The sequence below is a fragment of the Mastomys coucha genome, unplaced genomic scaffold, assembly GCF_008632895.1.
Source record: "Mastomys coucha isolate ucsf_1 unplaced genomic scaffold, UCSF_Mcou_1 pScaffold6, whole genome shotgun sequence".
NCBI classification, from domain to species: Eukaryota; Metazoa; Chordata; class Mammalia; order Rodentia; family Muridae; genus Mastomys; species Mastomys coucha.
In genome coordinates, this window is record NW_022196912.1 from 119,388,043 (window position 1) to 119,402,066 (window position 14,024).

The window sequence follows — 14,024 nt, forward strand, 5'->3', positions numbered from 1 at the left end:
AGGAGTTAGGTAAGGGGCAGGAAGGCAGACAGTGAGGAGTTAGATAAGGGGGCAGGAAGGCAGACAGTGAGGAATTAGGTAAGGGGGCAGGAAGGCAGACAGTTAGGAGTTAGGTGGGTAAGGGGGCAGGAAGGCAGACAGACAAAGAGTATTTTGAACCCTAACTGAGGTTTGAACCCTGTCTCTGGCTTTCAGCACTCAGTACCACTGGCTGCTCCTGCAGGCTGGGCACTCTAGGCACTCTTTTCCTCAACTGATCTAACGACAACAATAGCAACAATGATGACACTGAGAAGCTATAGGGACAGCAATCTGAGCAAAGAGTCACCTGCCTTCTGGGTGTCGTGACCTGTAAATGCTACTAAAGGACGTGACAGGTGACTGCTCTTACCTGCTCGTGCCAACTGAGTCCGGCAGGCAGCACCCTGTGCTGTAGAGTGGCTCCTTTTAGCCCCACAGCCACGAGGAACTCCTGCAGCACAAAGAACCACATTAATCCGCAGAATCCCCAACTCAAGTTTTCCCATGGTGTTGCCATTGCCACCTTGGGGAACAAGCAAATCAATAAGCGTAGATAGCAGCGTAAGGCACACACCTTTGTGTTGGACTCGGATTTATCAGATAGTATCTTCACTGCGACTGACAGCATATTCAAATTGTCTCCCCCAACTCCATCTGAGGCAGCTCGGCTAAGGCCATCTTCTTCAGAGGAATAAATGGTAGGTTCCAGCCAGTGTGGCCGGGTGGAAGATGGCAAGCGCGTCTCTGTAGGGAGAATGGCTCCATCTACTATGCCTAGACACAAGTTGAGATAAAAACACCAACAACATGATCGCTTGAAATTAGTTCCATAATTGTTTGGACTTTCACAACTCACATCGGAACTCTGTGTGCAAGCTGAGTATGCTTGACCCAAGACACTCAGAATAAGTAGTTGGGACTTTACAGGGAATGTTCACATACATTAAATGGGATATTAGGGAGAGAGTACAATTCTGAACATGACTCGTTTTTATATTGTGTGTTCCTCAGACAACAGGTTCAAGGTAATTCATGTTCTGGTTCACCTGTGCTCTGATGGTACCCCCATCTCAATAGATCAGGCACAGAATGTCCACTGTGGCAGCTCACTATCAGAGACATCTGTGACTCAGAGCATTTCTAACATAATCCAGGACAAGCCTGTATTCCTTTGAACCTTGTTGGGGGCACAGTGGTCCTAGTGCTCACAGATAACCATTAGTAAATCAGGAATGTTAACATACAGGGTTGTCTCTTCAAAGGAAGAGATATATAACCTGTTTTCTGGCCAGGAGGCTGGAAATGGAATTAGTTAGTAGCCTGGTGACACTTACGCTCTCTGTAGGACCAGGCCATACCTGGCTCCCAGACTCTTATAAACAGGACTAGAGGTGGGTGACTCCTGCACTATCTGTATGACTAGGACCACACCAGATCCTCCTCGGGCCCTAAAGATGGCACATGTAGTCTATCTGTGCAAGCCATCTTCATGGATGAAATGGCATGCTCTCTGAGAAGAGTTTCAGTAAAACTCCACCTCACAGTTCATACAGGGCTGTTCCAGCAGAGACTGCTCCAAATCATGCTGTACTGACATATGCCTCCCATAAACTGCCCTGCAGTGTCAGACCCTGCAGCTTGAACCACACTAGCTACTGATGTGTGCTGAAGCAGATTTTCTGATGCCTTACACCATCAGTTTCTCTCCTGTCGTTGTGTTTGCAGAGATCCCCACAGAACCTGGCATGGTTCCGGTGGCATAGGGTCAAAGGCCAGCATGGCAGCAACAGACTACTTCTCTTTGTCAATGCTGGTTTAACTGAGAGCAAAACCTCACAAGAAAAAAAAAACAACTAAGATTCTAAAATGCTAGGAAAACAAGATTTTCCTATCTTTGTGCCTATTCACAGAGTAATTCAGGCACCTACTCAAAATTTGTAAGTTTTAGTCTGGTGAGGTAGTGCGTACTTACAATCCTAGAACTTGGGAGGCTAAGGCAGGAGATTCTCAAGCTCAAGACCGGTGTTGGCTATTCTGTGAGACCTTGCCTCAAAACAAAAACGTCTTAATCTATAAGTATGATTTTGGCAACAAAAACTACATCAACGCTATATTCTCAAGACTGTCTTTAACAAACAGGAAACTCACTTGCCAAGCAGAAGGAAGGAGAATAAGTGTGCAATCCCTACCTTTGTGGTACAGCCTGAGGCTGCTGGAATGCAAGCAGATGTAGTGCTTGTCATCAAAGCCCTCATACTTCGTCACGCAGAAGAACGAGCCGCTATTGAATTCTAACCAGAATTCACCATGCTTACTTTCCATCAGATCTCCATTATCTTGCTAACAAAACAATGGGGGTGGGGGGGACAAGTCACTTTTTATTTCTTTTGGTCAAATTTCAGTACTGGAGATAGAACCTAAAACACACAGTAGTTGCACATAGTAGGGCTCTTAGTCACTGAGCTTCATGCCCCAACAACCATTATTTAAATGCAGAAAGAATATGTCTTGGCATGCTCATTCTGAATCTAACTCAGGAAATTCCTCTACACCATACAAAGCAGTCTTGAACCATTTGATACAGTAGGACAAAACATTGACTCCATAGCAAGTATGGCAAAGTTAAGTGGGGGGATGGAGACATACATAGTAACAATTTAGGGAGTGAGGCTTTTGTTTAGTTTTCTTAGTGTTATGATGATTCATGTGTATAACTGTGGGTACATATGTACTGCAGCATGCGTGTGGAGGTCAGAGGGCATCTTGGCTGTTGGTTATCAGCATGAGGCCAGCCTGGTCTACAGAGTGAGTTCCAGGACACCCAGGACTACACAGAGAAGCCCTGTCTCAAAAAAAAAAAATTTACTGATGTGTGTGCTCTGTAACAAGTAACTGTTTTAAAAGTTCACCCGCTTAAAATGAGACAGAAAAAAGTTACAATCACTGCCGTCATTGGCAGAATTAGCAGGTGCTTTCTACAGGGAGGCCATACAGCTTTAGCTCAGCAAAGAAAGCTACCTCCCAAAGTAGCTGTGCTCTCTGGCGTCCTGGAACACTGCTCCCCACCCCCACATTAACACAACTTCACCCCACTTCATTAGGAGAGTGTGCAGCCATACCTTTACATCAGTGAACACTGCCATTAGTCCATGATTGATACTCAGAAGCACTGAGAGGAAGCTCTGAGAGTTCTTGTTCTGAGAGTCCAACTTTTTTTTCCTACGGGAACGATAGTTGGGATCAACAGCAGAAAAATACTGCAAAGTCTCTTCTTCAGATCCACTGTCTTCATCTATGCAGGGAAAAGACCTACTATTACAGGTTCTGACAGCTAAGCAAGACCACAGCTTACAATGATCACAACAGTACTTTGCATTTTCACACAGGACAGAACCATGAGGGAGAGGGGCCTCCAAGTGAATTTCAAATATGTACATGATCACACCAAAGATTTCAAGTTTGAGCAGCAAAGTTCTTGTCAGAATAGACACAGATATGAGGAAAGTCACAGAAGTTTCCAGAAAAATTATAGCATAAAAATAGAAACAAGTCTGAGACTTAGAAATAAGGCGCTTATACTAGAACCAATGTAAAACCCATTACCATAGTGAACAGCAGACTTAAAGGGACTGAAGCTGTCTTTGTTGAAGGTGTTTATCAGCTGACTGGCCACGGAGAGCCCAATGCCATAGGAAGCATTTTCAAGAGTCTCCACTGGTGAAGGAGCGGTTGGCTCCCAGAGAAGCAAGTCATTGAAGATCCTAGACACAAAGCACAAGATGAACAGGAAACTTGTACCTGGAGACAGACAGAGAACCCTCTTTGCAGGATCCCGTGTGAGACAAGGTTTCAAGGAGAAATGGAAAACAATCGTGGCTTTAACATAGCAGTCATGTGCTTTCCACGGGGAAGTGAGAGCAAAGAAAGGAATCTGAGACTGGACCCTCATTAGATATCACCTAGTGTCAGCTATGTCACTGAAAGCCCTAATCACACCGCTAAGAACACTTCAATGGTGAGAGCTAACTGAAGAGACAAACTCAGTCAGATGCAATGAAGCATGCCTTCAATCCTAAGAGGAAGAAGCAGTCCCAGGCCAGCCTAGTCACACAGCAAGTTTCAGACCAGCCAGGGCTGCACAGTGAGCCCTTCTCTTTTAAAAACAAAACAAAACAAAAAACTGAAAAAACAAAAACAAAAAACAAGCACTCCCAAATGACCGCAGGAAGGCTGCTGAGGTGTGCGACAGCTTCCACTTGGCAAATTGCTATAGGGGCACTTTTTTTTTTTTTGATTTTCAAGACAGGGTTTTTCTGTGTAGCCTTGGCTGTTCTTGAACTCACGCTGTAGACCAGGCTATAGACCAGGCTGGCCTCGAGTTCAGAAATCCGCCCGCCTCTGCCTCCCAAGTACTGGGATTAAAGGCATGTGCCGCCACCACCCGGCTTATAGGGACACTTTTAATAGTCCCTTCCCACCAGTCCCACGGGACAGATGGGAGAATCACCATCCCAAATGACCCATGGAGAAGCCATCACTTACAGCTAAGTGAGCTCCCTAAGTCATACTGCCAAGCAGAAGAAAAGCTGGTATTCAAGATTAGACTCAGCTCCCAAAGACACACAAATAGCCGGGCGGTGGTGGCGCACGCCTTTAATCCCAGCACTTGGGAGGCAGAGGCAGGCGGATTTCTGAATTCGAGGCCAGCCTGGTCTACAGAGTGAGTTCCAGGACAGCCAGAGCTACACAGAGAAACCCTCGAAAAAAACAAAAACCAATAACAAAAAACCAAGGCACACAAATACAAACATATACAAACACATACAAATACAAACACACATAAACAAACACAAACACACACAAAAGACATACAAACATACACATACACACCCTAAATCTAAATAACATAAATAAATGATTTAAAAACACAATGAAAACCTTACTTAATGTGCTACCATTTTCTTTCTATATTCCAATGGCCTGAACTAAAGTGAACCATGTACACTAAGATTTGCAACCACGGGTCAGTGGGGAGACCTGAAGACCCTAAGACTTAGCACCAAGGGCTACTTGACACCAAACAAACCCACTGAAGAAGCAATGGTCTTTGAAGACAAGGGGAAGGAGAAGTTGTTACAGCTGGAGGCGATGAGACTAGGTAAGCGCTGTCCCCATCCTGAGGTTGCCCAAGAGCTCACTGCAGGCCTGATGCTGACATAACTTAATCTTCCAAGAGGCCCTGCTGGGTAAGCCCCAGAACCATGTCCTCACTCATCAGTTTGTGACCAAAAATTCCATTTCATCGAATTTCCTAGGTAGATGTGTTGGAGTATTTAAACACACTATAAATGAAAATGTTTGGTTATAAAATCCTGAGAAACCTAGCCAGTGCCTGTTGGCCTGCTACTCAAATCTCCTAATGCTCTTCATGCCATTGAAAAACAGCACTTCTCAGCAGCTTGCTGACACAGCCAAGAGGCAGAGTACAGGCTGGTGAAGTAAACGTTTCACACACCCGCAACACAGGAGAACACATATGCAGAGAAAACAGTTATCAATCAACCATGGAGTTATAAACTAGTGCAATTTATGAATTCTTTTTGTTGTTGTGGCTGTTGGGAGGTGTTGGTGGTGCTCTTTCTGATGCAGCTGGGACACTCAGCTCCACAAACAACATCATGTTACAACCGCATGTAAAACAGTATGAAAGCAAGAGCCAGGAAGTTGGGGTGCTGGTCGTCTGGGCGCTCACACTCACCTGTTGTAGAGCTTCTCGTAGAAGCTTTTGCTGGGCAGTGTCAGGTGGATGTTGGGTAGCAGAAGCTCCAGCACATAGTGTGAATTGCTGATGGCTTTATCCTGAAACTCTGTCATCTCCACAGGGTCTCCCGGCATCACCATCTAAAACAGAGTAAAATAAAATAAATATTAAATATGAAAATAAATAAAATAGTAGGAGCATTTTTAAAATTACTATAACATATACTATGTGAGCAATTAAATAAAACATAACCTTTAACTAGGGAGAATATATATCAAGAAAAACAGATACCAAGAGTTACAGAGAAGTAAAACCCACACAGGTCATTTTTGTTATTGCTGTTGGGAGTTCTAGCTGCAGTGATGTGACTGTTGCTTATACGAGAGGGTCTTTTTATGTCTCCTAATCTGGTCTCAAACTTGCAATCCTCCTGCCTCCACCTCCCACGTGTTCTTTCAAAAATAAAGAACTAGCTGAGTGTAGTGTACAAGATGTAATCACACAACTCCAAAGTGGAAGCAAAAGGGTCACAAGTTCAAAACCAACCTGAGACACAAAGAGAAAAGGAGGAAAGGACGGGGCAGAGAGGAAGCAGGGAAATATCTCTCCATGGCTGGTTGGGATAACTACCTGCAGTGCTCACCACGATTCTCCTTACCTGCTCATTCTCAAACATTACTCTACGAGAGGAAAAGGGAGACGGGGCTGGCCGCCTCAGGTCGCAGACATCTTTCAGGGAATGAGCCCCTCCTTCCTCCTCCTCCTGGTAGTGACCATCATTCTCTTCCTCTTCCTCAGCTGCTATTCTCTCCAAAATGGAATGTATGGCCGGTGGATTTATTTTCAGTACCATTCTGATTGCAAAGATAATTTGAAAAATCAAGATGTAAGTATAAATGGCAACATGTTTACTTTCTGCGGGTTTACATAGTGAACACTGAATGTCAATTTGATTAGACTGACCTGTAACTATAAAGCCCATGCCTACTGTAACCCGCTTATAGGCAGGTAGACTTCACAGTGTATAACGCAATAAATAAATAAAGGAAGGCCATTAGCAGTGGATTCTTGCCAACTCAAAGTCTGACTTTTTGAAAATTCCATTATACCCCTACATTTGCTTACCGCGGCCAGTCGAAGTCATCTGACGATGCTGTGTCTCCATCTACTCCACCAGACACATGAAAAAACTTGACAGACGGCCCTCCCTTCTCCTCCTGGAATGACCCTATGGAACCAAGATGGCTTTACTGCAATGTGCTTCTCAAATGCTGAAGGCCACATCACTTATAGCTCTGCAGCACTCACTCATTGGTCCCTACTTTAATGTGGCCTGTGCTAGGCATGATGTGCACATAAATAAGGCTGTCTTTATTCAAATAAAACTCTTCCTAGTATTGCATGTGTAAGATCCATGATTATAGTAAACATGTCCAGTCACTACCTACTGAGAACTGGAAACGATTTCCTTGTGTGTATTTGAGAAGTCATCAGTTTCTCGCCATCATATTCCTTTGAGGCAGGAGCATGCACTTTTTTTTGACTAGGGCAGGTAGCAAGCCCTAGCTTTTGGGCACATGTGAGCCCATGCCCAGCTTGTTCTGTGGGGGTTGGTACCTGAACTTGGGTCTCTTTACAGCAAGTCCTCTTCAGCACTGAGCCAGCTCTCTAGCCCCAGCTATTCCTTCACAGAAGAGAAGCTTACTGCTTAGAGCTGCAGCTCAGAGGTAGACAACTGCCTAGCACGTAAGACCCTGAATTCAGTCCCCCATGCAGCCGAAAAGATCAAAGATAAGCCTGTGCAGCTACCTGAGTGCTAAACACATAAGGCTACAAGCACACTTTGCTGTGTACTCCAGATATGCACGTTAGCTACCACACTGGCTTCTTCCTTCCTACAAAACAGAGATAAGGGACGGCAGAGTGCATGCAAAATCTGCTCCTGAACATCGCTGGCAAATTTCCATTTAAGCATCAACAAAAACCTGTCAGGCAGAGATCAGAACAGACCAGGGAAACTCTGGTAGACAAGAAGTGTGAGCTGATGGGGACAAGAATGCAGCCAGTCTGTGTCATATTTTACCAAGATGTCCCCGGAAAAGAGGTAGTGTGGTAACCGAGGACTCAGGTGTCATATTTGCCCTTACAGCTGTGAGCTAGGGAGACACATCCTCTTCAGCCACAGATCAGCAATGACAACTAAAGAAAAGGACAGCATGTCTATGACCTGTATGTACAGGACCAGCAGACTGACGCTCAGGCTACCCAGCTCCTATCATACACAGTAAGTGGTATGCGATGACAGAAAATGCTAAAGCACTCATTCCTACAGAAGACAAGAATGTCACTGTACTGGCTGGTTTTGTGTGTCAACTTGACACAGGCTGGAGTTATCACAGAGAAGGGAGCTTCAGTTGGGCAAGTGCTTCCATGAGATCCAGCTGTGGGGCATTTTCTCAATTGCCCCTTGTGGGTGATGCCATCCCTGGGCTGGAAGTCTTGGGTTCTATAAGAGAGCAGGCTGAGCAAGCCAGGGGAAGCAAGCCAGTAAAGAACATCCCTCCATGGCCTCTGCACCAGCTCCTGCTTCCTGACCTGCTTGAGTTCCAGTCCTGACTTCCTTTGGTGATGAACAGCCATGTGGAAGTAAGCTGAATAAACCCTTTCCTCCCCAACTTGCTTCTTGGTCATGATGTTGTGCAGGAATAGAAACCCTGACTAAGATAGTCACCAAAGCAAACTATCACTTCATTGCTTTTTTTTTTTTTTTTTTTTTTTAAATTCTCCACACAATTCTGGGAGGAGGCTATTGCTGTACTCTCTAACTGTGCTCCCAGTGTTGCCATTGTAGGTGCTGTGAGGAGCAGTGTTCTATATGAAGTCTGCGCTGTGGACACACACTGAGCAGATGTGTTCAGTCTTACCAGATAGCTCTCGGAAAGTCAGTTCCAGTTTCGTTTGTTCTGGGGTGGATCCTCCCACGAACTCCGTCTTAGACTCCAGATCTGTAAATTCTAAATGAAGGGTCTCCTTCTGAAGTGACTTCTTAAACCAGGGTCCTCTTTCCTGGTCTGAACGAAGATCGGGAATAGGGAAGCGAACAGACAGGTGCAGTGCTGGGGTGGCAACTTGTACCGACACTCGACGGTTTGCGGGACTGTGCGAGTCATCCAGGAACACTTCCGTGAAAGCCTTGTGCTGAAACAGGATGAGGAGGAATGCTCAGCAGTTCAGTGTGGCCATCGCCACTCCCCACAGGCCATAGCAGCCACGATTCAAACAAACTACTACCATATTAGCACAGCAAAGTTCAAATGTAACAGCTACTGCCCAATCAGACCCGCTGGCAACAGCCGGCTCTTCATATGAAAGTAGTAAACATGAAGACAGGCCTTACAGAGCCTTCCATATCTTACCAGAAACTACAAAGAAAAGGCACACACTAGCCTATCAGCAAATCTTATAAGGTTAAATGTAAAATATCTTATGCCTATATGGGCATGGCACCTGTCAATAATAAAACTGATGACCTATGGCTTAGGCAGGAAATAAGTAGGACATACAGGGGGCAGAAAGAATTCTGAGAGTGCCAAGTGAGGAAGATTCACCCAGGAAGATGTGACAAGATGAACACATGGTCCCTGAGCACAGGTAACCAGCCACGTGGCAGAATGTGTATTAGAATAAGTGGGTTATTTTAAATTATAATCTAGTCAGAAAAGAACATAGCTATATGGCCAAGGTGTTAGTAAATATATATTGAGTCTGAATCTTATTTCTGGGAGAATGAGGCTAGAAGGAAGAGCCAGATGTAACTTCTACAATTAAAAATCACTACTATGCGCAAAGGTCAGATGCATCCATTCAAACAAAAGTTGATTTCTAACTTTCCATATAATGTCCTCCCCCTCGCAAAGCCCTGTCACGGCAGCCCAGCATGGGCTTCACTGTGCTCTGCTCCCGCTGACTACTCCGCAGCCTCCCTCCTCTGGCAGGTTCCCTTGTTTCCTAGAAGTAGAAACCAGGAGTTTTCATAAATCTATTCTATCTCTTCCAAACTCCACTCTCAAATCTCAAATCAAAACTAAGAAAATCCAGGGGATGATATGGTCATCCCAACACACCCAAGGTTAACAGCAAATATAGAGACTGGCCTACAAGTAAGAAGAACCAATAACAGGAAGCAATGAAAATTCAGGAGCCCTGCTTCAACAGCAGGAACAAAGGGCAGAACCGCCTCACTCCCAGAGCAGAGTAGCAGTGACTGTGGGCACACAAGGCTGCACTGACCTCTGCCACTCAAGTTGCTGTCAGCCTAGGACTGCTGCTATCCCAGGACTGCTGCTAGCCCTACAAGCCAGCACTCCAACCACCAGCCCCCAGTGCAGTTGCACACTACACCAGACCCCAGCAAGAGTGATGCAGTGCGAGTCTCACCCCGCACTCTCCGCAGCACTCCTGTGCTGCCTGGCCTTTCCTTTTCATCTCAGTCATGTTTATCAAATGAAAATAAAATGTCATGACTGTGTTACAGTAGTTTTCAAAATCCAAAGAAAGAGATCTGACCCCACTGTGCCACACGCTATCAACTGCCTGTCTAACCATTCTTCTGCGTATCGACTTTTCTGTCTAGATTCTGTCTAACAGCAATCTAAGGGAAGCCAGGGTGCCACATGCCTGGAATTCTCCTACTGGAAAGGCTGACCCAGGAGGAACACACGTTCCTGGCCAACTGGGTCAATAATGGGATCCTATCTCAGAAGACATTCTCCTTCTCACATAACCCTTCCTGAGGAGCCTTCTTCATACAGCTGGGACCACACAGCAATCCTGTTAGAAATGCAACAAGATGTCTTTCAGTAGAATTACCAAACTGACCTCGCTGTTATCAGTGTGTAGCAGGGTAGAGAAGGAGAAAGCAAAAGCTCAAGATCACCAGGTGGGCAGTGGTGTGCACGCCTTTAATCCCAGCACTCAGGAGGCAGAGACAGGCAGACCTCTGAGTTTGAAGCCAGCCTGGCATACAGAGTGAGTTCCAGGATAGTCGGGGATATACAGAGAAACACTGTCATGAGAAATCCAAAAAAAAAAAAAAAAAAGTTCCAAATCACCCTTGACTACATATAAAGTTCTACGTTAGAAGTGTGTAAGAAACTGAAAAGTAACTTCTAAGCTAGGTATGGTGGTGCATCCTTTGATGCTTGTGCTCGGGAGCTGAAGAAGGGTGACCTCTGTGAATTTAAGGCCAGCCTGGTCTACATAGTTAGTTCCTGATCAGCTAGGGCTACGCAAAGACCTGTCTCAAAAAATAAAAATAAGGAAAACAATTTTTAGATAAAAATAATTTTAAAATATCTAATTTTTACTATTATAAATAATATTGCTCTAGTATAGTCTATTTAATGTATTAGGACTTTTCTCATAAATTTCTCCAATAATCATATTTGCTGAATCTAGCATGCTCTTTGTAGAGACAGAATGACATGGTTCCTGTACTTGTCACAGGGCCAGACAGCATGGGCCACCATGAATGTCAGATGTTGGTAGCTGCTGTGGGCTTAAGACTTACTTATATAATACATATTTTCACAGTCCCCTGAGAGGACTGTCCTCTAGGTTAACATTAATGACTCCATGATAATCAAAGACAGCATGAGTCAGGAGGCAAAGGCGTGGCTAATGTCACAGCAAAATGGAAACACTGGAGCCTTCAGGACAGCGCTTAAGCCTGTGAAGAACTCTAAAAACATCATGAGTTTGAAAATACAGAATTTAACTATGCAAAAATATAAGGATGCAATATAAGTTGTATAAGGGGCTTCACAGACCTAAAGGAACAGAGGCAGCTGCACTAACAGCCAGCTTGTCAGAGAGATATTACTGAGGGAGATAAAAAGATTTAGGGAGTGGTGATTGCAGGGCAAGACCCCAAGGCTGAAGTCATGGATTGCTGCCTTGTGGGATGGTCAGGAGGGAACCTGGAGTATATAACTGAACTAATATGTAAATTAAAAACCTGACTGGTCTACAGAGATGAGCTGGCAAAGGGCAAGCAGCAGTTCTTTTTTTTTTTTTTTTTTAGAATTTTTCTCTAGCAAGAGCTGAGCTATCTGAACTCTGAAGAGTGAGCAAAGCTCTTCAAGAACTTTTCCTAGCAGGATTTCTGAGATCTTTTAGAACTTTTTCTAATATGATCCCAAGAATTACTTAGAGAGCAAACACGGCCCTTTTAGAACTTTTTTCTGGCTTTCTGATTTTGATGGGAAAACCCAAGAATTACTTTTAGAATTTTTCTAGCAAGATTTCTGATATGGTTGGAAAAATCCAAGAAATTTTTTATAGTAGTTTTTCTGACTTTGGTCAGAAAACCCATGAGCTATCCAGAGAGCTTTTAGTAATTTTTACTATCAGAGAGTTGTCCCAACCGGAGAGAGCTGTCTCGAGCAGAAAGCTAGATATCTCAACTAGAGGGTTTTTTAAAATAGCAAGAAAAAGCTGTCTAGAGTAGAGCAGAACACAGAGAGAAAGCAGTCTGTAAAGCTGTCTTGGTCAGTTGAGCAGACTACAGAGCTAAGAGCCATGTATGCACAGAGAGCTGTCTAGAGAGCCATCTAGAGCAGAAAGCAGGCTATCAACTTGGACTGGTGATTTGACTTGAGTAGTTGTCATCGTCTCAGAACCCCTCTCCAAGCTAAGGCTGGTGCTTGGTACATATTAATTAATTATGCTTAAGGTACAAGTTTCTGCACACTTACCAAACTAATATGCTTGTTATAGGAAGCATACATGTGTGAGGCCATCATCTCCACTGTAGTGAGTTTCTGCGGTTGAAGCAAGGAATTTAACCTATCCACAATACTGATATCCAGCTCGCAACACACAGGGTTTAATTTAATTTGTAAGTCTGCCTTTTGAGGAACTGAACTAAGTCTTGCTTGATTACCCTTTTAAAAAAAAGCACAAAATATAATTATTAACAAAATGGTAAAACTAGGTTAAAAACTGACAAAATAAAGGCCAAACAACAGCTTGAAGTGGAAGCCATACAGGTCTCTCACCTGGGATCCTCTAGTCTCAGAGTGTTTATAGTGAAGCTGGAGACACACAGGAAGGTGGGCATCAGTCCCTTCCTTGGAATGGAACGTTAGAAGCTTAAAGACAAGGACAGAGATGGGTTTCAGCTAGGACAGTAAGCTGAAGTCAATCACATAAACCCAGGGTATTAGGCTGCAATCACCCATGCAGACCACAGGAGTTCTGTAGGTGAGGGAGGCTTGCTGCAGTCACAACAGCCAGTCAGCCCCACTCACACACCCAACTGCTATGAAACTCAGCACCTCATCTGCAGAAAGCAGGGGAGGGTTCAAACACTCAGTACCTAAGAGAACACTTTGAAAACAAAATAAAGTAACAGCCCGCAATCTGTCTTCCTCTCAGACAACTCTCCTTTCATTTAAAATGCTTACTAACTTCGTAGAATAACCTTAAACGACATATTTAAAATTTGTTTCAACAACCTCAAAGATAAAAACACTAGCACGCTTCATGACACTGGGACATTTTAAAGAAAAGTATTGTTGTTCATTCCATTCCTTTAAAAAGCAAAACAAATCTAAAAAGCATTCCAAAGATGTCCAGCACTCACCTCTGTGTAGTGAGGAGGGACAGAATGACAATCCGTAGGAAACAGACACTCCAAAAACTCCATTCGCCCCACGGACATGTCGGTGCTAAAGTGCCGGGAAGCTGACCTTTGTCTCTGCTCATAGGACACTTTGATGCCAGTGCCTATAAATCTATCACAAAAGAAGCATTTAAGGGTCTCCACATGCTTCTAAATTAAACAACATAGCATAAGCATGAAAATGTTAGTGGTATGCACTATTACATATTACTATGATATAATATTATATAAGAATGTAATAATATACAACTACCCTAACAAATCCAAGCTGTTAGTGACCTGATATCAGTTAGGACATGAGCTTCCCATTTCCTATTTCGAAACATCTCTACTCTGCTACACCTCCCAGGATGCCTGTACTGCCCAGCAGTGCCCTTCTTCCTTCCACACTGCAACGGATAAATATCTCAGATCTGGCCAGGCACTGTGGCACATACATGCCTTTAATGCCAGCACTTGGGAGGCAGAGGCAAATAGATCTCTACAAGTTTGAGGCCAGTCTAGTACATACCAAATTCCAAGCCAGCTAAGGTTACAAGGTAAGACTCTGTCTTTAAA

The 14,024-nt window shown here is 44.1% G+C and overlaps 1 protein-coding gene across 3 annotated transcripts in view; it reads right to left on the reverse strand.

The window, feature by feature from the left end:
• Window positions 1-14,024, reverse strand: part of Atg2b (autophagy related 2B) — a 68,702-nt gene that overhangs the window by 28,663 nt on the left and 26,015 nt on the right. For all 3 annotated transcript variants that reach the window (XM_031357866.1, XM_031357865.1, XM_031357864.1), the window contains exons 12-23: window positions 13,428-13,578; window positions 12,841-12,933; window positions 12,538-12,726; window positions 8,707-8,980; window positions 6,908-7,010; window positions 6,441-6,636; window positions 5,780-5,922; window positions 3,625-3,782; window positions 3,141-3,313; window positions 2,211-2,361; window positions 596-795; window positions 392-472 (exon numbers count right to left, since the gene is read on the reverse strand). In XM_031357866.1, coding sequence (XP_031213726.1) covers window positions 392-472; window positions 596-795; window positions 2,211-2,361; window positions 3,141-3,313; window positions 3,625-3,782; window positions 5,780-5,922; window positions 6,441-6,636; window positions 6,908-7,010; window positions 8,707-8,980; window positions 12,538-12,726; window positions 12,841-12,933; window positions 13,428-13,578 — 1,912 coding nt within the window. The remainder of the gene's footprint in view (window positions 1-391; window positions 473-595; window positions 796-2,210; window positions 2,362-3,140; window positions 3,314-3,624; window positions 3,783-5,779; window positions 5,923-6,440; window positions 6,637-6,907; window positions 7,011-8,706; window positions 8,981-12,537; window positions 12,727-12,840; window positions 12,934-13,427; window positions 13,579-14,024) is intronic.